The sequence below is a fragment of the Stegostoma tigrinum genome, chromosome 39 (assembly GCF_030684315.1).
Source record: "Stegostoma tigrinum isolate sSteTig4 chromosome 39, sSteTig4.hap1, whole genome shotgun sequence".
NCBI classification, from domain to species: domain Eukaryota; kingdom Metazoa; phylum Chordata; class Chondrichthyes; order Orectolobiformes; family Stegostomatidae; genus Stegostoma; species Stegostoma tigrinum.
Genome location: NC_081392.1, coordinates 734,451 through 759,396, shown reverse-complemented (window position 1 = coordinate 759,396; position 24,946 = coordinate 734,451). Strand labels below are relative to the sequence as shown.

At 42.1% G+C, this 24,946-nt stretch overlaps 1 protein-coding gene across 1 annotated transcript in view; it reads right to left on the bottom strand.

Annotated features, from left to right (window-relative positions):
• Positions 1 to 20,004, bottom strand: part of LOC125447665 (uncharacterized) — a 35,214-nt gene extending 15,210 nt beyond the window's left edge. Inside the window, exons 1-4 of the mRNA XM_059640893.1 lie at positions 19,936 to 20,004; positions 19,286 to 19,607; positions 5,286 to 5,444; positions 1,228 to 1,292 (exon numbers count right to left, since the gene is read on the bottom strand). Of these exons, the coding sequence (XP_059496876.1) occupies positions 1,228 to 1,292; positions 5,286 to 5,444; positions 19,286 to 19,607; positions 19,936 to 19,978 (589 nt within the window). The 5' untranslated portion in view covers positions 19,979 to 20,004. The remainder of the gene's footprint in view (positions 1 to 1,227; positions 1,293 to 5,285; positions 5,445 to 19,285; positions 19,608 to 19,935) is intronic.
• Positions 20,005 to 24,946: the final 4,942 nt, after the last annotated feature.

Below are 24,946 nucleotides of genomic sequence, written 5' to 3'. Positions count from 1 at the left end.
CATCAGTCGGGACATCCCTTAATGTTCGATATTTAAAATGATAGCCAAACCAAGCTTAGGAACCTCTCGATGGAATGCAACTCTTTTAGCTCCGGTAGTTTTCTGGACTAAGAGAAATGTTTCCTTAGACAATAGACACCTTAAAGTGTACAGATACAACTTAACAACACTATCGAATTCAAATAGTAATTTTACAATAGATTGTCTCCAAATGGTAGTAACCCCTGACCTCGGTTAGACAATGGCGATGTCATAGAACAGTTTTCTGAGATAGTAGGAACTACCGATGCTGGAAAACATTTCTAAAGAAGGGTCTAGACCCGAAACGTCAGCTTTCCTGTTCCTCTGATGCTGCTTGGCCTGCTGTGTTCATCCAGCTCTACACCTTATTATCTTAGAATAGGTTTCTGTTCCTTTTTCCTTCATGTGTTTTCCTATGACTGCATCTGGGCTACTCACCTCAACTCATTCCCGGAGGTGACACTTTATCAGCACTCTCTGGAAAGGAGTTTTCACTGGAATTCTCAGCTGGAATTATTACTGACCATTCTGTTGATGCCCTGTTTTCACCGACTTCCTATAATTTCATTCCCTTAATCAGCAGTAAGAGTTCAAGAAGTGAACCAACACTTTCCAGTATTAGGAATATATTCACTTACCTAAAACGGTCAATTTTGTCCCTCTTCCGAAGTAAGCCTCACCAGCAGAACACAATGGTATGAACCGAAAGCAAAATCCTCCTCACGTCTGGCTCGTTAGTTTTATTTTTGGAACATTAACGAAATCAATGATCGGTAAGGAATGTAGGCCATGTAGCGGCCATTCAACTTTCTAAGCTGCCTCATCAGTCATTCAAATTATTGACGCTTTGTATCTCAAGCCTTGGTTTCACTAACCCTCAATACTTCGAATCACGTACTATATTGAAATAGGCCCAACAGGTTTCTGGGAAGAGATTTTCATGTCTCCCGCTACTTTTTTTTACATTCACTTCAAATCTGGCTCGAAGTTCAATTGTTCTTGACTCAGTTGGATTAGACTAAATAGTTTCTCGCTAACAATTCTACGAAAACTTAAACGCATAGGTTATATGAAACCACGGATGCTTTTAAATCGAGAGAATACAAGTTTAGTCTAAACAACTAGTCGTCGACATATATTTAAAAGCCTGACACATAAGCAATTGTATAGATTTATGTTTAGTTAACAGAGGCACAGAAACCTTACCCAAAACTGTTAACTTTGTTCCTTCGCCGAAATAAACGATGCTTCCTGCACAATGATCAATTCTAAATCATGAACAGTCGCCAGAAATACCTCTTTCCAATTGAGAAGATTTGTGTCGTTTAGAAGAGAATATTCAAGAGTCAAACGCTATCGTGGACAGATTTTAAACTAATCATCAACCGCCTGAGAGATACACTAGAAATAAGAGGAACTCACCCAAAACTGTTAGTCTCGTCCCTTGCCCAAAGTAAATCGGATCGGTCACACAGTGACACTACAGCATCTTTAAAAGCCTCAGATTTGCCACTTCTTTCCACTGTAATCTGTATCCAATCCGTGTAATGCCGCAAATAACTGTTTGAATTTCATTGTAGACTGCACGACTCCATGTTGATCTTCATGATTCTTTATGGTTCAATCCTCATCAATTGATTTCAATTTGTCCGGAATGATTGAGCTCTGATCCCCGGGAATCAGATTTTAAACAATAGTCTCTATATTAACTCTTATGATTGCAATTAACGGTTAGCGAAGGGGATATAAAACTGTGTTCAGAGTACTGCCAAGTCATCCCTCTTGTAATGAACCAACTGGAATAGCCATCCTTTAAATACGCCTTATTGTGCTGGAAGATGAAAGAGCAATCCTTTGTAACTCAAAATGACCAATTCCGTCTCAGAAATAGATTAATTCATCAAACTGATATACAAAGCAGGTTAAACGCGATAAAATATTTTCCTAACGTGAGCATTATAGGGTGACGCCGGAATCGAATTATGCCAAGAAATCACTCAAATATACTTGCGTTGACTTATCTGATTTCCATTTTAAATGTGGAATGAAAGTAAATATCGGTCATGGCGCTGGAGAGGTTTTGAGGGCGAAGAGTGTTCGGCATTTCCATACATGGCACAAAATGAACCTTATAACCTTTAAAAAAAAAGTCCTTCACAGGCAAATCAAGTGCATATTAAGGTGAAAAAGAACCAGCTGGTTTCATTATCGCCACAGGATGTCAGCGCTTTCCAGCCCTTGTCTCTGCTTTTCTGATGACCCCGAAAGACAAGGGAGGTTTTTGTACAGAGACTGAATTACAATATATCACTGTGACCCCCCTGTCCCCACAGTAATTTAATCTCATACAAAAAGGCCCCGCCTTTTCAGATCGTGATCTGATATGGGATTGAGGTCTTGAAAACGAGTAAAAAGTCTTTCGGACGTGATAGGAAGCCATTCAGCGCCTCGGTTTATTGTATGGAAACAGCTGATGATCATTCGTTGCCTGGAACTCAACAGATGGAAACAGGAGGAGACCATTCATCCAGTTGTACTAGTGACATGGGAATTGACGGAGGACCATTTAAGTTATTCATCCCAACTTCAAAGAAATTGGAGATTGTTCACTGCCCAGAAATTGTTACACAGCAACAGGAGACCCATTCACCCCACTGGACCCATTACCTGGAATAGCAGGAATTTAGCCCATCTTGAGTCTTTTCCGGGGAACAGAAGCTTGCCATTCCATCCCATTTAGGGAGGTGCATAGGAAGCAAGGAGTAGGCATTCATTCCCTTGGTCCTTTTGACAGGATCTTTACCTGTTACATATTGAGCTGGAGGAGGTCATTCAGCTATTATTCTTTCTTCCATTTTTTGTCATTTTATTCCACCATTATTTAGGCCTTCTCTCGTGTTTCTCATGTCGTCTTCTCTTCCTCTGTCATAGTGCCCTCATTTCATCTACAACTTGCTGAAAATTCCCTCAAATGGAATACAAGTAGTTTACCGATTAAATCATGCCCACTGTCACCTCTACTAAGCCCCAATGTCTCCAAAATTTAATTGTTCACGTGTTCTGCTGATACACGGGGCACTGTTTTTTTTATGATGTCGTTTCAAAAATGTCTAAGTCATCGTACACGTGCATCTGAAATCACAAAACCTACCACATCCTATTACTGTTTGAAATACGATCAAATGTAGCATGATCCTTCAAGTTGCAGACCTTCCAAGAAAAGAAAACTTTTAATGAAGAAGTGTCATAAGGGCTATAAACGTTTGCATAGGAAGGTGATGGTGAAGTTACTGAGCTAAATACATTTTTCTTTTTCCGTTTTCAATCCTTCCCGATGTTCTCCGGACACAACAGAGCTGTTGGCTGTTGTCAGCAATTCTACTAAACCAGTGCATTTAGAATTCGTGAGCATAAATCTCATCAATTTTACGAAAGGGATATAGAGGCTTTGGAGCATGTGCTGAAAATATTTATAACGAGATGTAATGCCGGCGGGGAAGTAAAGACAGACTGAAACTGTAAACTTCTTTATTTTCTGTTCGCTAGGTGGTGTGACGACCTAATAGATCTCGTTAAAATGCTGAAATCCTCTGACACGGTACATGGAGGGAAAATGTTTCCACTTGTGGGGATCCAGAATTTGGAGACTCTAAACATAGCCACCAATAATTTCAATAAAACTAAGAATCGAGGATGTTGGAAAACAAAAAAAAACAAAAACAAACTACAGAAACTCGGCAAAGAAAGTATAATTAATGTTTCGAATTCATTGATACTTTCAGTCTGGAGAGAAGTCTTTTTTTAACCAAATAGAAGAGAGAACGCGCAACTGGCTACCACTGGGAGTGATTGGGAGCCTTGTATCAAGATTAAACATGGACAAAGTCAAAGTCTTTGCAATTGGTTCAGGTCACGGGGAGTACTTCACTATTTTTTACATTATTGTCCATTGGGTGTGTGGCGGCCCTCCTAAAACAACCATTGGTTATTTTCTTTACTAGAAAAAGTGATAACAGTGCTGCGCTCCTACAGGATTGATACTTGAAATTGCAGTGCTGCATTATTACTGTCGCAGCATGGTGTCCATTCTATGCTGACCCACAATTGTACAGATCTCTCAATGCTGACGCTCTGAAAGATCGCATCTTCCTAGTACTGGAAATTCCTACTTCAGCGCTCTGTCAAAGCCAGCTCTTCGATAGTGCAGCTCTCACACTCTCTCTCTCTGTACTTCCCCTCAAACAAACAGCTCTCATTCAGTGAAATCCATTCAGCAATGTGTATTTCTATCCTACTGTAGTAGATACTTCAGCGTATATTTAAGATGACGTTTCCGAAATAGAATATAAACCTGGTAGATAACAAAGTGTGGGGCTGAATGAACACAGCAGGCCAAGCAACATCTTAGGAGCACAAAAGCTGACGTATCGGGCCTAGACCCTTCATCATTGAGGTTTTCTGATGAAGGGTCTAAGCCCGAAACGTCAGCTTTTGTGCTCCTAAGATGCTGCTTGGCCTGCTGTGTTCACCCAGGCCCTCACTTTGTTATCTTGGATTCTCCAGCATCTGCAGTTCCCATTATCCATAAACCTGGTAGAATTTGATTCAGAAACAATAGAATAACTAACTGAGACACAATTAATGACTTAATTACACAGCTTCGAACTGGTCGAAAGTCCCCATCTGGTTGACAATTTTTTTCTCTTCCAGCTAAAAAGTTACTTTTGAAATCCACAATTCGAAAAAAAAGCTATGTAGAGGGAACGCCTTCTTTGTGGTTCATGACTTCAGCCGAAGTGTTAGCTGCATTAGCGAGAGATGGACGGTAAGTGGCGCAATTGCTTTGAAACACATCGTCATTCTCTTTCCCAACCATGCGGTTAACTGTGCGGAATTTGCACACTCTCCCCGTGTCTGCGTGGGTTTCCTCCCACAGTCCAAAGATGTGCAGGCTAGGTGGATTGGCCATGCGAAATTGCCCATAGTGTTCGGGGGTGTGTGGTTTGTTGGGTTTGGGGTCCGGGTGGGATGCTCCAAGGGGCGGTGTGGACTTGTTGGGTCGAAGGGCCTGTTTCCACATTGTAGGTAAGCTAATCTAATCAACCGTGTTTCCTCTCCGTGTAATCTCCCTAAAATCCACACTTCTCCATTCTTCTTTGAGATGTTACTCAAACTGATTGAGCTGTGGATTACTTGTCTCATGTCAAAAGATAATTGAATTGGGGTTCCTGTGATGTTTTGAATACGTTGGTTCCATTAATTACATCAAAGCAATTTGTTGCCATTTAACAACAATCACGTATGGATCTATGATTGTGAAAAATGTGTTTCGTATTGTGGCAGTACTAACAGCACATGTTTTTTCTGTGTTTAACTGACTGTTGGAAATTCGGAGATGCGATTCTTCTCCCCAGATACCACGTCTGCAACAAGGAAGAACACGATGTATTCCTACAAAGCTGCCAGAACGAGGTCCAAGAGGTCCAAGACGCTTGCAGGTTATCTGTGAACCAACGACACAGGCGTTGAACAAATTAGCTATGAGGAGTGATTAGAGGAGTGATTAGACAAACTTGGTTTTAGTAATGAGGAGAGATTGGATAAATTTGTTTTGCTTTCACTTGAACGTTAGAGACTGACGAACGACCTGATAGAAGCTTACAAAATTATGAGAGCATAGACAGAATGGATTGTTATTTTTTCCCCCAGTATAGAAATGTCAATTAATGGGGGAACATATGTGTTAGTTAAGAGAGGGTCAGTTTAAATGAGATGTGAGAGGCAAGTCTTTTGTTTACGCAGGGGTTGGTAAGTGCCTGGACTGCACTGCTGGAGAAGGTGTTGGAAAAATACAATAGCAATGTTTTAAGAGGCATGTAGATAGATGCATGAATAAATAGGATATAGAGGGACAAAAACCATGTTGGGAAAAGATTTTTAGTTTAAAAAGGCATCATTTGTTGGTGCAATCTTGGTGGGCCAAAGGGCTTGTTCCTGTGATGGACTGTTCTTTGTTCCTTGTTTAAATGCATGGCAAATAGTAGTATCCATCGGCGGCTGCTCCAGCAATACAAATTCAAATTATGGTGGGAGTTGGACATTTACGACAGGCACAGATAATGCTGGAAGTATTCAAAATACCAGTCAACACTTGAGGGGCAAAATGCATATTAAAATTAGGGAGAGGGTCAGTAATACCACAAAAGAAATTTGCATACACAGATAACAAGGTGGAGAGCTGGATGAACTACGGCATCAGAGGAGCAGGACGGCTGACGGTTCGGGCCCAGGCCCTTCTTCAGAAATCATAGCATTGACAGAGAGCAGGTTGAGTGTCCCGGCATGCTTAAAAGTTGATAAACATTCAGGTCTGGATGAAATGTATCCCAGGTTATGGAGTGAGGAAAGGGAGCAACTGGCAGGGGAATTTTCAAAAAAATTTCAGTTCCTCTCTACCACAACAGAGGCGGCAAAGGATTGGAGGACAGCCAATATGTTAACATCATCCAAGAAAAGAGCAAGGGAAACTATAGGCCAGTCAGTCCAACCTCAGTGGTGGGAACATATTGGAAGCAATTCTGAGGGACAAAATTAATCTGTAATTAGAGAGGCAGACGTAGTAATTGTAACAAGGTCAGCCAGATGGACCTCACAGAATGAGTTTTCAGATTGTAGCTTTCAACCTAGTCCAATCAGGGAGCCCTGGCTGAGAGATGCAGTCCTTTCTGCTGTTATGCATGTTTCATCAATGCAAATTGGCTGTAACATGATTAATGAATAGGTGAACTCTGTCTGTAAGATGCAAGCTTTCACATACGTGTGTTGGCCATAATGCAACTCCATCCCCAACATTTTAAGTGTCATGGTGCACAGAGGAATACAATGTTGATGCCAATGGAGTCTCCTTGGCAACATCACATGTTCAGTTGACTCATGTGCTTTGTTGTGAAGTCTTTTTTGAGAGATACTCTAATTTTCTTTTCTTTTTGCAATTATGCTCTGTTGCCCATAAATATGGGAGGACAAAGTAAGAAGAATGTCTACAAGAAGCATCCTGGTGATAAAACTGAAGGGAAGCTGGATGTTATAAAGTGTTTTGAATGTAATGAAAAAAAACATGTGATATTGTTCATGCAATGGGAGTAAAGGAGCCTCATTATGTACCATTAAAGACAAGGCAGAAAAGGATTAAAGCAATCTGTATTGCTGAAAAACAAATAACCTTCAACAATTAACATTCATCCCCATCACTAAACCAGCTTTGGATCTTGGCAAGTTACACTTGATCCCATTACTTTAACAGTTTCCCATGTGGAACCTTGCCAGAAGGCTTGCTAAAATCCATATAAACTACATCAAGTGGTTCAAACATTTGGTTACTTCCTCAAAAAATTCCATCAGTGTCATTAAACAAATTGTCTCTCTGACAAATCCATGCTGACTATTCGTCTTCCAACCTTTTCAATGTAAATGGAGGTTAGGTATTCCCTTCACTGTTTTGTCCAATAATCTCTCTCCCACTGATGTTGGACTCAATGGTTAACTTGTACCTAAATTTCCCTCTAATGGTAGGCATTTCTGACTGATGTGAATGTGATAGGATAAAGGGTCTTTTTTCTGTGCTGTACACTTCTATAACTCTATGGTATGTAGAGTTATGGTTTCAGCTTTGCTGAGAGGTCAAAGAATTTTAAAATGTTAACATTGTTTCTCTATCCAAAGATTATTCCTCACCAGGAACGGTGCCAGCATTTTCTATTTTGATTTTATTCACCACGACTCCCTGTTTCCACTCACATGGCCAATTTCATTAGTATGCTCCCATTGACCCTGGGTGATTAGATCATCCGTATGAATCAATCCTTTATTTCAGGCATATAGTCCATTACCTTATTACTCCAATTTCTAAATCTGACTTACCACTGCCACTTCTTTGTTCCTTTCTTGTACAGGAAATGAGGAAAGACATGTGCATGACTATTGGAATCTTATTTTATTAAGTCATGTGAGATGATACATATACATGGGTAAATTTGTATGTTTGAGTCCCAGTTCCACAAATCCTCTGTACCTGCAGCATATGATGTCACATTATGATACCTAAAGTAATTATCCTAATATTTTCTACTCCGTATAGCTTCAGACATTCTGAAGAAGAGTCACTGGATCTGAAACTCTGATTTCTCTCCACAGATGTTGCCAGACCTGCTGAAATTTTCCAGCTATTTCTGTTTTTGTTTTCATTAATCTGCCTTTGATTTTCTCAGAGATAGCAGGAGCTGCAGATGCTGGACAATCTGAGATAATCAGGTGTAGAGCTGGATGAACAGCAGAAGAAATTTCTGAAGAAAGGTCTAGGCCCGAAACATCAGCCTTCCTGCTCCTCTGATGCTGCTTGGCCTGATGTGTTCATCCAGGTCTACACCTTGTTATCTTTGATTTTCCCAGTTTGTTTAAGAAGCTACAAATTATAGGTGCTGAGGACAACATCCAAGATGCTTTTCTCTAACTTGATTAAATTATTAATACTTCATGCATGGTGGTTCAACACAGTGGTCAGATTTGGATCCATTTTCTCAGACCCTGGTTTGCATTTAGCTGCATGCCTTGAATTATTTGCCCTTCTGTTATGATTGTCCTAAACTGAGAGCTCAGTATCAGACCTTCTGGTCCATGGCTACCAGATTGAAAGAATTAACTATGGATATAACTTAATTTAAAATGGGTACAATGTGATTCATCAAACTGCATTTGGACTTAACTTTCCGCTCAGAAGCTAAGGCGTAACCATTGGGTGTGACCGCATTCACTGAACTGAGCTGCTTCAGTCCTCAATGGCTTATCAAGATCATGTATTACCCTGACACCAGCAACTCCTCCAAGGCCATGTGCATCATGGCCCATTACAACAAGTGCAGCACCATTAGCTCCAGATAGATCCAGACTGCCATACGCCTGTCACTGCCCATGCAGCTGGCCAAGCACACCATGTTGGAGGGCAAAAAAGCAAAACCAAGTACATCAAGCCCAAGCAAAACACTGCATTGCACTGAGAGAACGCATATAGGTCTATTGTGTGGGATGAACACCATTCGGGCAGGGTATATTTAGACTAGAAATGTTTAGACCGACTGGCATTTGCAATATGGGAAAGAAAGGAACTTGCAATATGGGAAAATCTATCAAACATCCCATATAAACAGGCCCATCCTTTTATATAAATAAATTTAAACTCCTCTTCCCAATCCTTTCTCCTATTGTAGTGTTCAATATTTAAAGTGAGAGGGGAAAGATTTAAAGGAACCTGAGGAATAACTTTTCCATGCAGAAGGTGGTGTGTGTATGCAAGGAGCTGGGAGAAAAGGTGGTGGACGTGGGTATAATTACAAGATTTAATTTCAAAGGCATCTGGTTGAGTGCCTGAATAGAAAGGGTTTAGAGGAATATGGGCTAAATACTGACAAACTGGACAAGATCAGTTTAGGATATCTAGTCAGTGTAGATGAATTGGACTGAAGAGTCTGTTTCCATGCTGTGTAGCTTTATCACTCTATTCATGCAAGGGTCTGCAGTCCTCACTTTGTGGTATCAGTCACTGCTCACATGGCTAAGATCAACAGTCCTTCAATAGTTAAAATGACTTCTGGCACTTTTCAAATTGAACAGAATATCACCCCAGTTGTAAATGGCCAGGTGACTTTAGTCCTGTAGCTCATGATCAATTGCACAGCACTTCAATTGTGACTGAGGCTTCCACCGCCTTCTGCCTTTTGTATCCACACAGGCACATTCGTCACTGGTCATAACAGTCTTGAACAGTCTTAGCCATTTAAATGTGTGTCCAGTCTTGTCAGATGATAACCATCACTTCCTTCCCGGCCCCTGGCACCTTGGCTTGCTTGGTCCTGTTATATCCCTGCATATCACATATTAACTGCAAGTCTCTGACTTCCTATCTTAATCTGCATGTTGTTTTGTGCAATTCTCTTATAAACTATTTTAATCTGTCTCTCATTGGCCCTATCTCCTCACTTCCTATAATGATGTCCCCTGGCAGTATCATAGACTTTCCAGTCATTAACTCATATGGGATAAGTCTTTCATCCTATTGGGTTTATCAGAATATCTGGTGATGAATCACCCATTCTTTTCTGGTGTCCTGAATGGCTTTAGCTAGGCTTTCTTTCAGGTTTGGTTCATTTGTTCAATGACACCTGAACACTGCAGATCGTTTGGAATGTGCTTGCTTTACAGTCAGGTATTTACAAACTTCATTGATTACTTTCCCTGCAAAATGTGTCCCCTAATCTGAAAATATTTGTAATGGTATTTCCCACTGGGCAATTACCTCTAACATTATTCGAGCAGTGGTCACTGCTGAACAGTCTGAGGTGGGAAATGCTTCTACCCCTCTAGAAAATTGATTCATTGATCATCTAAGGATCAGCAACTTTGTTGTTGGCTGCATCAGGCACTGGTGGCAGTGAAGCAATGGTAGAAGACCATCATGGCAACATCAATAAGGTCAGCCCAGCAGTGAGAAACTAGGCTCTGACGTTGGTGGATCCCTCGCAGGCAGCGATGAGGCGATGACAGAGGAGTATCTGACCAGTGGCAAAGATGGTGCCTGAGCATTAGCTACTTTGATGTTGGTTGGGTCCGGTGTAGATGGCAGCAAAACAATTGTGGAGGAATGGTGGTGCAGGTGTCATTGATGCTGATGAGCTGGAACAGTATTGATGGACTTTAAGCTATATATTTCTTTTTATCCATCTTCTTAAATTACTCAAAAGGGTACATTTCATGGTGACAAATTTTAAAATGTGTAACAAAATAAAAATCAAAATTCTCACGTGTCTGTCATGTGAATCCAGACACACAGCAAGGTGGGTGTCTCTCAATTGTCCTCTAACATGGTCTGGCAAGCCACCTATAGAGCCATAGATTCATAGAGATATACAGCACAGACACAGGCCTCTTGGTCCAAGTCAACCAGATTTCCTAAACTGAACTTATCCTGTTTGCCTGCATTTGACACATATGCCTCCAAACCTTTCCTATCTCTATAACTGTCCAAATGTTCTTTAAATGTTAAAATTGTACCTATTTCTATCACTTCCTCTGGCAGCTCGTTGCATATATGCACCACCTTCTGTGTGAAAAACTTACCCCTCAGGTCCCTTTTTAATCTTTCCCCTCTCACCTTAAATTCTCACTGTGTAGTTTTAGACTCCCTTACACCACAGAAAAGATGTTGGCTATTCACCTTATCTATGCTCCTCAAGATTTTCTAAATCTCTTCAAAGTTTAGCCTCCTATCTTCCAGGGAAGAATGTCCCAGCTTATCCAGCCTCTCCTTATAACTCAAACTTTTCAGCCTTGATAACATCCTTGCAAATCCTTTTTGCACCCTTTCCAGTTTAATACTGTCCTTCCTATAGCAGGCTGACCAGAAATATATTCAGTACTGCAAATGTGTCCTTAACAATGTCTTGTACAGCCATAACATAATGTCCCAACTCTTGTACTCAATGCTCTGATCAATGAGTGTGCCACATGCATTCTTCACCATTTTTGTGTACCTGTGACCCCACCTTCAAGGAACTATGTTTTTGTAGCCAAAGGTCTCTCTGTTTGACAACACTCCACACAGCCCTATCATTAACTGCGTAAGTTTTACCAAACTGCAACATATTACATTTATCTGAATTAAACTCCATCTGCCATTCCTTGGCCCACTGGCTCAGGTGATCAAAATCCCACTGTATTCTTAGATAACCTTCTTCACTGTCCACTATACCACAAATTTTGGCGGCATCCACAAACTTACTAATTATGCCTCTTGTATTGTCATCCAAATCATTCCTATAAATGATGAACAACGGTGGGCCCAGCACCAATCCTTGTGGCAAACTGCTCATTACAGGCCTCCAGTCTGAACAACAACCTTTTACCACCACTCTGTCTCCTACCAGCGAGTCAATTTTGTATCCAATTGGGTAGCTCTCCATGGATCTAACCTTACCAGCCAGTCTACCATGTAGAACTTTGTGGAAAGCCTTGCCAAAGTCTATGTAGACAACAGCTACCACTCTGCCTTCATCTATTTTCTTGGTCACCTCTGCAAAAAAATCAATTAAATTTGTGAGAAATGGTTTCCCATCTGCAAAGCCATGTTGACTATTCCTAATCAGTCTTGCATGTGGGTCCCATCTCTTAGAATCCCCATCAATAACTTACCCACCACTGACGCTCATATAACTCAGTTGTATCAATTGCTATAAAGAAGAAATGAAACTGATGGACAACTTGGCATTGACCTAGGCACCAGAAAAGACAACGGCAGAAACAGTTTTGTCAACTCCGCAAAGTCCTCTTTATTCAGATCTTGGGATTAGTGCCAAAATTGGGAGAGGTGTGTCACGAACTACTCAAGCAATATCCGGACATAATAATATGCATGGAATTATTCCTCGCAGTCAGAGAATTCCTCACAAAATAGAAGTAGGCCATCCAGCCCGTTGAACTCACACTGACCCACCAAAGTGTATCCCATCCAGACTCAAACCCCACCACCCTATCCCCTGTAACCCCGCATTTCCACTGGCAAATTGACATAGCCTGCGCATCCCTGGATATAATGGGAAACTTAGCATGGCCAATCCATCTAACCCAGAAATCTTTGTGCTGTTGGAGGAAACTGCAGCACCTGAGGAAATTCATGCAGACACGGGAAGAATGTACAAACTCCACACAGTCACCTGAGGGTGGAATCGAACCAATGTCCCTCACGCTGTGAGGTAGCATTGCCAACCACTGAGCCAATGTGCTGCCTCCAATCAGGAACTGTGCAATGGCTAAGAATCAAACCCAAGTCAACTTCTGAGAAGGCACCTATACTCACCATTGTATTACCATCGCCGTCCATGGATATGTCCTGTCCCATTGTCATGACAGGCCCAGCTGAGATGGTAGCACAATAGCATATAGTCGTAAGGAGGTTGTTCTGGGAGTCCTCAGCATTGACTCTGGATCCAATGAATTCAGGCCCTGTCTCTCAAAACCCCTTTAACCTTCAGGTTAAAGATGGGCAAGGAAGCCTCTTGCTGATAACCACATACTGTTGTCTGTTGGCTGATGAGGCAACACTTCTCTATGTTGAACAGTATCTGGAGGAAGCACTGAGGTGAGGAAGGGCACAAAATATACACTAATGGTTTTCAATGTCCAACAGCAACTGCGGCTTTGCAACAGCACTACTAATCAAGCTGGTCATGTCTTAAAGACATTGCTGTTTTATTGGGTCTGTGGCAGGTGGTGAGAGAGCCAACAAAATAACGAAACATACTTCATTTATCCTTACTAATCTGTTGGTGACAAATGCATTTATCCATGACATTATTGATGAGAATGATCACTACATCGTCCTTGTGGAAACAAAGTCCTGCCTTCACACTGAGAATTGCCTTCATTGTTTTGTATGGTACTATCACTGTGTTAAATGGGACAGACTTTGAAATGATCTAGCAACTCAAGACTGGGCAAGCATGAGGCACTGTGGGCCATCAGCAGCAGAATTGTACTCCAGCACAATCTGGCCCGGCATTTGTGCCACTCAACCAATACCATCGTCTAGTTGAATAGAGAGTGTAGAATGGCATGCCAGGACCAGCACCTGACATACCCAAAAATGAGGTGTCAACCTGGTGAAGCTACAAAACAGGAGCATATGCTAGCTAAACAGCATAAGCATCTAAGTTCTGCAGTCCTGCCACAAGTCATAAATGGTGGTGGACAATTAAATAACTCGCTAAAGGAGGAGCCTTCAGAAATATTCCAAAGCTTAATGTTGGAAGATCCCAGTATATCAGAGCATAAGAAAAGCTCAAGCATTTACAGGAATTTTCAGCTAGAAGTGCCAAATGGATGATCCATCTCAACCTTCTCTAATGGTGCGCAGCATTACACATACCATTCTTCAGCCAATTTAATTCACTCCACAGGGTATCAAGGAACAGATTGATTCATTGGATAGTGCAACAGCTATGGACTCTGACAATATTTCGGCAATGTACTGAAGACATGCTCTAGGACTTGCCACTCTCCTAGCCAAGCTGTTCCAATCCAACTACGATTATCATCTACCCAGCAATGTGGAAAATTTGCAGTTATGTCTTGTACACAAAATCCAGTCAGTTATTGCCCCATCAGTATACTCTTGATCATAAGTGACGTGATGGAAGGTGTTATGAACAGCGCTCTCAAGCAGCATCTGTTTAGCAATAACCCGTTTGGTGAAACACAATTCGGGTTTTGCCAGGGCCACTCAGCTCCTGACCTCATTACAACCCTTGTTTAAACACATACAAAAGATCAGAATTCCAGTGATGAGGTGAGAATGACAGACCTGACATCAAGCTGCATTTGACTGAGTGTGGCATCAAGGAACCCTAGTAAAACTGGCATCAATGGAGTTCGGAAAAAAAATCTCTAAAATTGTTGAGGTCATGCCTGGCACATAGGAAGATGGTTGTGGTTGTTGGAGGTCAGTCATCTCAGCTCCAGGATATCTCTTCAGGAGTTCCTCAGAGATACTGTCCCAGTCCCAAACAACTTCAGCTGCTTAATCAATGATCTTCCCTCCATCATAAGGTCAGAAGTGGGGATATTAACTGGTTATTATACCATTTGCAAGTCTTGAGATACTGTAACAGTTCATGTTGAAATGCAACAAGACCTGGACAATTTCCTGGCTTGATCTAACAAGTGACATGTAACATTCAAGCAAAACAAATGCAATGCCACAACCATCTCCAAAAAGAGACAATCTAATTACTGCCTTGTGACATTCAACGGTGTTATCATCACTGAATCCTCCATTATCAACATACTTGGAGTTAGTATCGACCTGAAATTCAACTGGACTCACCTTGTAAACACAATGGTTACAAGAGCAGGTCAGATGCTAGAAATTCTGCAGAGAGCAGTTTATCTCCTGGCTCAACAAAATCTGCCCCACCAGCTACAATGTATGAGTCAAGAGTGTGATGGAATATTCCATGCTTGTGTAGATGGGTGCAGTTCCAAGTACACTCAAGAAACTCGAATCTATCCAAGATAAATCAATCCACTTGACTAGCACCACATCTACAAACATCCACTGCCTCAACCACAAACGCTTGGCACCAGCAATCTAGTGGAATGGTGGCTCAGCACTGCTGCCTCACAGCCCTAAGGGCTCATTTTCGATTCCATCCTCAGGCAAGTACCTGTCTGTGGATTTTGTATGTTCTGCCTGCATCTGCATAGATTTCCTCCAGATGTTCCAGTTTCATCCCCAAATCTAAAGATGTGCAGTTTAGATGGATTAGCCAAGGAAAAATGTAGGGTGACGGGGATAGGATAAGTGGGAGGGTCTGTGTGTGATGCTCTTCAGAGAGTTAGTGTGGACTTGATGGGCTGAATAGCTTGCTTCCACACTGTAGAGATTCCATGATTCCATGATTCTAAAGTCTAGCAGCAGCAGTGTGTAATATCTCCAAGATGCACTGCAGAAATTCTTTACACAATATCTTCCAAACAGACAACCATTTCCATCCAGATGGACATGCACAGCAGATATGTGTGAACACCACCATCTGCAATTTCCCCTTCAAGTTGCTTATCATGCTGAGCTGGTAAAATATCGCAGTTTCTATACATAACGGCATTATGGGTCAACCTACAGGATGTGGACTGTAGTGGTTTAAGAAGGCAACACACCACCACCTTCTCAAGGGCAACCGGAGATAGCCAATAATGCTGCCCCAGGCAGTGACATCAACATCCCAAGTGTGAATAAAAACTAAAGGCCTCAGGACAAAGGAACAACACCACTATTGCTGTCCAGTAGATAAACTAATATAATATTTTCAGATTACAAAGTTTGACATCAAGTCAGCATGAGAAGGATACAATCACATCAAGTTGGTGGACTAGTATAAAGAACAAAGAAAATTACAACACAGGAAGAGGCCCTTCGGCCCTCCAAGCCTGCGTCAATCCAGATCCTCTACCTAAACCTATTTAACCCAATTAAACTGTATCTAAACCTATTTTTCAAGGATCTGTATCCCTCTGCTCCCAGCCCATTCATGTATCTGTTCAGATACATCTTAAATGACCTCTATCATGCCCACATCTACCACCTCTGCTGGCAATGTGTTCCAGGCACCCACCACCATCAGCATAAAGAATTTTCCATGCATATCTCCCTTAAACTTTTCCCCTCTCATCTTGAAATATGACCCTTAGTAATTGAGTCCCATACTCTGGGAAAAAAGCTTCTTGCTACCTACCCTGTCTGTACCTCAATCAGGACACCTTCAACCTCTGTCTTTCCAATGTAAATAATCTTATTCTACTCAACCTCTCTTCATAGCTAGCTAACCCCATCGCAGGCATCATCCTGATGAACCGCCACTGCACCGTCTCCAAAACATCCAACTCCTTTTTGGTAATGTGGCGACCAGAACTGTACGCAGTGTTCCAAATGTGGTTGAACCAAAGTCCTACACAACTGCAACATGACCTGCGAACTGTTGTATTCAATACTCTGTCCAATGAGTGAAAGCATGCCGTATGCCTTCTTGACCACTCCATCAACCTGCATTTCCACCTTCAGGGTACAAGGGACCTGAACACCCAGATTTCCCTGTGTATCAATTTTGCCCAGGACTTTTCCATTTACCGTATAGTTTGCTCTTGAATTGGATCTTCCAAAGTTCATCACCTTGCATTTGCCTGGATTGAACTTCACCTGCCATTTATCTATATCCTGCTGCATTCTCCGACAGTCCTCTTCATTATCTGCTACTTTACCAATCTCAGTTTTGTCTGCAAACTTGATAATCAGACCATCTATACCTTCCTCCAGATAATTTATGTATATCACAGACAACAGTGGTCCCAAAACAGATCCCTGTGGAACACCACTAATCACAGTTCTCCATTTTGAGAAACTCACTTCCACTACAACTCTCTTTCTCCTGTTGCCCAGCCAGTGCTCTATCCATCTAGCTTGTACACCCTGGGCCCCATGTGACTTCACTTTCTCCATCAGCCTACCATGGGCAACCTTAACAATGCCTTACTGAAGCCCATGTACATGACATCCACAGCCCTTCCCTCATCTATCAACCTGCTTGATGCCGGTTCAATTGGGGAATGTCATTATCATGACTTCCATGTTGTCATGGAGAGGTGAAGGATGGTGGTAAATATCATGGTGCAACCAAACAGAGAAGGACACTCCATAATGCAGCTCTTACGCAGTGAACATCATGTCTGTTGTGCTCCTCTGTGGTCAAAAGGCACACTACAACCCTGGGAGAAGTTCCTCAGCCACAAGGAGGAGATGGTTGAGGAGGACCTTGGTGATAACTTGGTGTAGACTGAATCATAGATAACTTGAAAATAGGAGTTGGAGTAGGCCATTTTGTTCCATCAATCATGCTTTTCAGATTCAATGTTGGTTCTTTATCCTCATACACCTTGCCAGATTTAACCTGTAGAAATCTTTTTATTTCTTAAAAAAAATCAGTGAGTTGGCCTCCACAGTCTTCTGTTGCAAAGAATTCCATAGGTTTACCTACATGAATTTTTTTCTTTCTTAAAACTTCACTGATGAGATAATAACAACGTTGGCTGGGCGAGCAATTATTGCTTATTCGTAGTTGACATTGAGAAGGTGATAAGGAGCTGCTGTAATCAATTTTGTGTACATACATCTACAATGGCAATGAAGGAGTTCCAGGATTGTGACCAAGTTATACCAAAGGAACCAATGATAAATTTCTCAGCAAAGATGGCTGACTGGCTTGTCGTGGAACTTGCAGGTGGTGATGCTCCCCTGTATTTTCTTCCTTTGTCCCTCTAGATGGCAGTGGTTGTATGTTTGGAAGGTGCTGACTATGGAACATATTTCTCCTCATTTAAAACAGTGTTATCTCATATCCTGGGACTGTGACGCCTTGCTCTTCACCCTCTGGCTAGGTGAAACATTGACCCTGCATCCAGTATGTTTAGTCCTATCATTATATATATTTCAGTGAGATTCTGTTTCAATATTCAAGTGAATGCAAGCCCAATCAACTCAAATTCTCCTCATATGACAAATCTGCCATTGCAGGCATCAGTCCAGTGAATCTCTTTGCTCTCCATCTATGGCAAACATAGTTTTACGCTGTCAACTTGGAATGTTTTCAAAACTCATCTTCCTCTTTCAGTTTTTCATCCATGGTGTACCAGAGGCCAAAAATACAGAAAGAAAAGGGAAATAATGTGCCCCCATCACTGAAACTCCCTCTCGTCAGACTGGTAGTTTTGCCACTCTACACCAGAGCACAGAATGCATAACCTCTCACATTTATGATTACCGAGTTTGTGATCATTTTCTTTAGAGGCAGTTACAAAAACTATTTAGATACTCAATTTGCTAGTGTCACCTGCTCTGCAGCAGAGGACTTCATTTGCTTGTTTTGCCTTGATTCCAACCCTCTGAAATGCTTTAGACTTAAAACAGCAAAGTTAAATGAAATGCCAAATTTTAGGCAAAGTAGTCCTAGATTTTATAAAAGGTTAACACTTTAACTTTTAATTTCCTCCCTCCCCTCTCACGAATTCAGTTTTTCCATTCTGCCCTAGAATGGTGTCTTTCTGCGTTGCACCGCAGAGCAAGTAAAAGTCACGAGCCTCGGGTCAACAGTGACGACACTCTATGGTTGAACCCCTGATACTCAAAACACCAAAGTACCCTTATAATCCGAGTGGCTGGTGGCGGATTCACCTCCTACTTGCTCGTGAAAATGTGCGCGTCCAGGCATTATCTGCCTTTTAATTATTCATTCCTTCCCTTCATAGTTTATCCTCCACACATAAAATTGTACGTGATAAAACTCACAGCGGAAGGGTCTGGTGTTGCTTCACTCTCTCAGTTGAACCTTTATATCAGCCTCATTCATTCAATAATTATAGGTTACCTTAAACGCATTTAGCATGTTTGCCCATTTTCCACATTCTCATTGTCATCGAATTTCTTCTGAATTCGGGATTGAAACATAGTTGGACTGAGTTTGCAGCTATGGTCCCCCTGAGTTCACCTAAAATGCAGGTTTGGCTGAGGAGCACTTTAATAATCTCGTATACTTGAAGAGTACCTCTGTTAATTCGCTGTAACATTAAATCAATCTAGATCAGTTTGTGTGAGGGTTTTTGTCTCAGTTACCGGTGACTATGAAGCGATGTGCTAGCTGCACAGAAATAAATTGCACTGTCCGTGAGTTTAACGCTGTCAATCTTCAAAGTAGATTTTTTATTTTCCATTGTCCTTGTAATAGGAAAGCCGCTCTTGAAACCTTCTTCATAGTGAGCTTTTCCTGCTAAGTCTGTGTAGCCGATTAAAGTGAAGCTTCCGTTAGCGGATTGACGATACCAGAGCATGTTATCGCGAAGCGTTCCTTCCTGCACACAGTTCACTTCAGCTGATCCTCGTACGTTGAGAGCTAGCGAAGTGGGCCATTGACGCACCTCATCACCCCGGGAGCCACCTTGGAATGGGAATTAGAGGTAAAAGAAAAGGTTTTCAAGCCACACTTGAGACAACGTATGGTGACAGTGGGTTATCGACAGGAATTCATCTTTTGTTCTAATTTCTTACTAGTCACTGGAAACACGCAAATCTAACAGGATTAGTGAAATCTACATGCCTGCACGCAACCGCAATAATTTAAAAAGTTCTGTACCATAGAGATCAGAATAAATACCACACTCTTTAAATAATTGTTTTCTGACTTCACAAGTCACCACTGTACTACATTACTTAGAGACCTTTAATCATTTCGTCTACTTGATGAAACGTAAAAGAAAATAACATACTAAGCGCTAGAAGGAAAACACCAAAGACAGCCAATCGCATCATTGCGTCGGATTTAACAGGCGTTCTGCTAGTTGGTCAGGATCGAGATTTATTAAGTGAAGCGCGTCATAAGCAGACGTCATAAGCAGAATGATCTCCACCCCGTTTTTGCGAGGAGGCGGGGCTTGCTGCATGCTGGTCTCGCCTGAAATGGTGATGTAATTGACTCACAACAATTAAGGGAGAGGCCATAAACCAAATTTTTAAAATGCATTTTTTTTGCTCCATTGCAAGTATTTTCATTTTCCTCTCGTAGTTGAATTTAAGTTAATGAAATTTCATCGAAGAAATAAGTTTTTTGGGGAGGAGCGTGTTGTGGTGCGGAGGGTGCGTTATGACCGCTCGGCACTAATCTGCACAAGTTTTGACAAATCCAGAAAGGATCTGCAGCGCTGTACCCTGCCATAATAAATATTGTGACTACAAGATCAAGTCGGGAGGCTGGAAATTTCACGCCCGTTCCTCAGAACTGTTCCTGATTTACGGCATCCGCAGTTCTTTCGTTTTTATTTTGTCAATCAACAGGACTGTTTTAGACAGGATGGCGTGTAGGTTCTTGAGTGTTGTTGGAGTTTCACTCATACAGGTGATGGAGGTTATTTCATCACACCCCTGACATGCCCTGCTTTCAAATAAATCTTTTGGCTATGATCTGGTGCCCTGTGACTTCTGACCTTATCCATCCCAGTCCAACACCGGCACTTCCAAATCCTCATTTGTGTCTGATAGCGCAGAGTTTGAGCTGTCAGTCGTTGAGTTCTCATCACAGAATTTCCAGCCTCCCACTTGATCTTGTAGTCACAATATTTATTATGGCAGGGTACAGCGCTGCAGATCTATTCTGGATTTGTCACCGAGCTCGAAACGTTAACGCTGTTTTTCCTTCACAGATACCAGGCCTCCTGAGCTTTTCCAGCAACTTTGCTTTTGTTCTTCTTGATTGACACTTATCCGTCACCTTCAACATCCCTTCCCTCCACCACTGATATAGAATGGCAGGAGGACATACGATCCTCAAGATGCACTGCAACAACTCACCAAGTCTCTTGCAAAGATTTGTAGCTCGGGTCGTGGATGAGGTAGTTGGCTTGCTCGCCGAGCTTGCTGGTGATGTACAGACGTTTGGTCACTATGCTAGATAAGATCATCAGTGCGGCCTACGATGAAGCGATGTGGTTCTACTCCGTTTGAAATTTATATGTTCTGGTCTGTTTAACAAAAAACTAACTCATCAAGGCTTCTCCAAAGTCGGAACCTCTGCCATCTAAAAGGACAACGGCAGTGGATGCATGGGAACACCACCATCACCAAGTTCCACGCCAAGGCACGTCGCCAACCTGAAGTGGAACTGATTTGCTGTTCCATGACCGTGGTGCGGCAATAACTTCCCAGAAACCGCAATATGGCGGTGGCGGAGTAGCAGTACTGCATTCGAGCTCCTGGTCTGGGGCTCGTCCGCCTTCGCCTACTTTTCTTGCCTTTTTTAGTCATTCAGCAGTCTTTTTTTTTCTTTCTTTTGAAAGGCCTTTTAAGGCAGTGACAGCGAGAGCGGGACCCAGCAGTGCGATCCAGCTATTCAAGTACCGACATGGTAGGCCCGTTCGCATTCTGTTTTTCTCTCTCTTTATCGTCTTTTCATACTCACCTCCCGGAGAGAGTGCAATAGCGGCAATGGTATCACGGTGAGTATGGCAGCGGCTATGGGTCCCGAGCAGCGTCGGCTGGAGATCCGCTGCATGGAGCGGCTGTAGGTCAGAACCCAACGTGGTTACAGCGTGTCTGAAGTTTCGCTCCTCCGTATCTGCGGCGTCGAGAACAGAAGCCCGAGCTGTCCAGAGAGTGGGCCAAAGCACAGGAGACCGAGCCTTTGCGGATAATGCACTTCAGAAAGACTGGTGCAGTTTTATCTTTATTGCTTAATTTTCCATTTAATATTTAGAAGGACTGTAATGTTAACTTTCAATTTTATTTCTTAATGTTTCTACTTTAACTAGGAACAACGACATTAGTACGTTTGCCGATGACACAAAAGTTGGTGGAATTGCAGATATTGATGAGGACCTTCAAGGGATACAAAAGGATAAGGAGTGGTTGGTGACTTGGGCAGAGAGATCACAGATGGAGTTTAATGCAGAAAAATGTGAAGTAATGCATTTTGGAAGGTGTAATCCAGATGGAAAATATACAGTAAATGGCAGAACTCTTAAGAGTACTGATAGGCAGAGGGATCTGGGTGTACAGGTGCACGGGTCACTGAAAGTGGCAATGCAGGTGGAAAAGGTGGTCAATAAGGCATAAAGCATGCTTGCCTTCATCAGCCAGGGCATTGAGTTTAAAAATTGGCAGGTAATTTTGCAGTTTTATAGAACTTTAACTAGGCTGATTTTGGAATATTATGTTCAATTCTGATCAACACACTACCAGAAGGATGTGGTGGCTTTGGAGAGGGTACAGAAAGGATTTACCAGGATGCTGCCTGGTATGGAGGGCATTAGCTATGAGGAGAGTTTGGAGAAACTTGGGTTGTTCTCACTGGAATGACGGAGGTTGAGGGGTCACCTGACAGATGCCTACAAGATTATGATGGGCATGGACAGACTGGACAGTCAGAATCTTTTTCCTGGAACAGTCAGTTACCAGAGGCTGTGGGTTTAAGGCGCAAGGGGCAGGGTTTAAAGGTGATGTACGAGGCAAGTTTTTTGATACAGAGGGTGGTGAGTGCCTGGAATTCACTTCCGGTGGACATAGTGGAAGTAGATACAATCGTGACTTTTAATGGGCATCTTGACAATTACATGAATAGGATGGGAATAGAAGGATATGGTTCCAGGAAGAGTAGGGGGCTTTAGTTGAGATTGGCAGCATGATGGTGCTGGCTTGGACAGCTGAAGGGCCTGTTCTTGTACTCTAATTTTCTTTTTTAGAACATAGAACATAGAACATAGAACAGTACAGCACAGAACAAGCCCTTCAGCCCACAATGTTGTGCCGACCATTGATCCTCATGTATGCACCCTCAAATTTCTGTGACCATATACATGTCCAGCAGTCTCTTAAATGACCCCAATGACCTTGCTTCCACAACTGCTGCTGGCAACGCATTCCATGCTCTCACAACTCTCTGCGTAAAGAACCTGCCTCTGACATCCCCTCTATACTTTCCACCAACCAGCTTAAAACTATGACCCCTCGTGCTAGCCATTTCTGCCCTGGGAAATAGTCTCTGGCTATCAACTCTATCTATGCCTCTCATTATCTTGTATACCTCAATTAGGTCCCCTCTCCTCCTCCTTTTCTCCAATGAAAAGAGACCGAGCTCAGTCAACCTCTCTTCATAAGATAAGCCCTCCAGTCCAGGCAGCATCCTGGTAAACCTCCTCTGAACCCTCTCCAAAGCATCCACATCTTTCCTATAATAGGGCGCCCAGAACTGGACGCAGTATTCCAAGTGCGGTCTAACCAAAGTTTTATAGAGCTGCCTGCCATCCTGAAAAGGACTCATTTATTCCAAATCTCTGCTTCATGTCTGCCAACCAATTCTTTATCCAAGGCAAAACATTACCTCCAATACTATGAACTTTAATCTTGCTTACTTGCATGGGACTTTGTCAAAAGCCTTTTGAAAGTCCAGATAAACAACATACACTGATTCACTCTTGTCCACTCTACTGGTCACTTCCTCAAAAAAATTCCACAAGATTTGTCAAGAATGATTTCCCTTTATTGAGTCCATGCTGACTTGGACTGGTCCTGTCACAGCTTTCCAAATGCTCAGTCATTGCATTCTTATCAATTAGCCCCAGCATTTTCCCCACCACCGATTTTAGGCTAACTGTCATATAAAACACCATTTTCTCTCTCCCTCCTTTTTTACAAATTTGGGTTACATTAGCTATCCTCCGATCCATTGACCTCTTCCAGAGTCTATAGAATGCTGGAAATTGATCATCAATGCATCCATTACTTCTCGGCCCACTTCCTTTGGTGCTCTGGGACACAAAGCATCAGGCCCTGCGGACTTATTGGGTTTTAATCCCATCAATTTCCCCAATACCATTTCCTGACTGGTAAGGTTTTTCATCAGTTCCTCTTTCATGTTTGACCCTCTGTCCCCTAACATTTCCAGAAATTTATTTGTGTTTTCCTTCAAGAAGACAGCTCCTAATTATTTGTTCAAGTGGTCTGCAATCTCTTTGTTGTCCACTATGAATTCACCTGACTCTGACTGTAAGGGACCTACTTTTGTCTTCACCAGTCTTCTTCTCTTCACATATCTACAGAAGCTGTTGCAGTTAGTTTTCATAGTTTCCTCAAGCTTACTCTTGTATTCTATTTTACCTCTGAATTAAGCCCTTTGTCCTCCTCTGCTGCATTAGAAATTTCCCCAACTCCTCAGGTTTGCTGTCTTTTACACTATCTCTGTCTTTTACACTATCCCTGATTTTTCTTGTTAGCCATGGTTAAGCTACGTTCCCTGTTTTACCCTTATGCCAGACAGGTATGTACAATTGTTACAGTTCATCCATGTGTTCTTTAAATGTCTGCCATTGTTTATGCCTGTCAACCCCTTCTGTATCATTGGTCAGCTATCCGAGACAATATATGCCTCATACCATCAAAGTTACCTTTCTTTAAGTTCAGGGCCCTCGTCTCAGATTTAACTATGTCACTCTCCAACTTAATGAAGAATTCTGCTGTATTATGGTAACTGTTCCCCAAGGATCTCACAGCACAAGGTTGCTAATTAGCCTGTCTCAGTACACAACCTAGGATGGCCTGCTCTCTAGTTGGTTCATAGGTACCAGGAAATCCTCTTCCGGCACATTTCTACCAGTATGGTTAGTCCAATCAATATGCAGATTGAGTCATACATAACTGCTGTTCCCTTACTGCATGCACGTCTAATTTCCTGTTTGATGCCACCTCCAACTTCATACCTACTGTCTGGTGGTCTGTACACAACTCCAACTT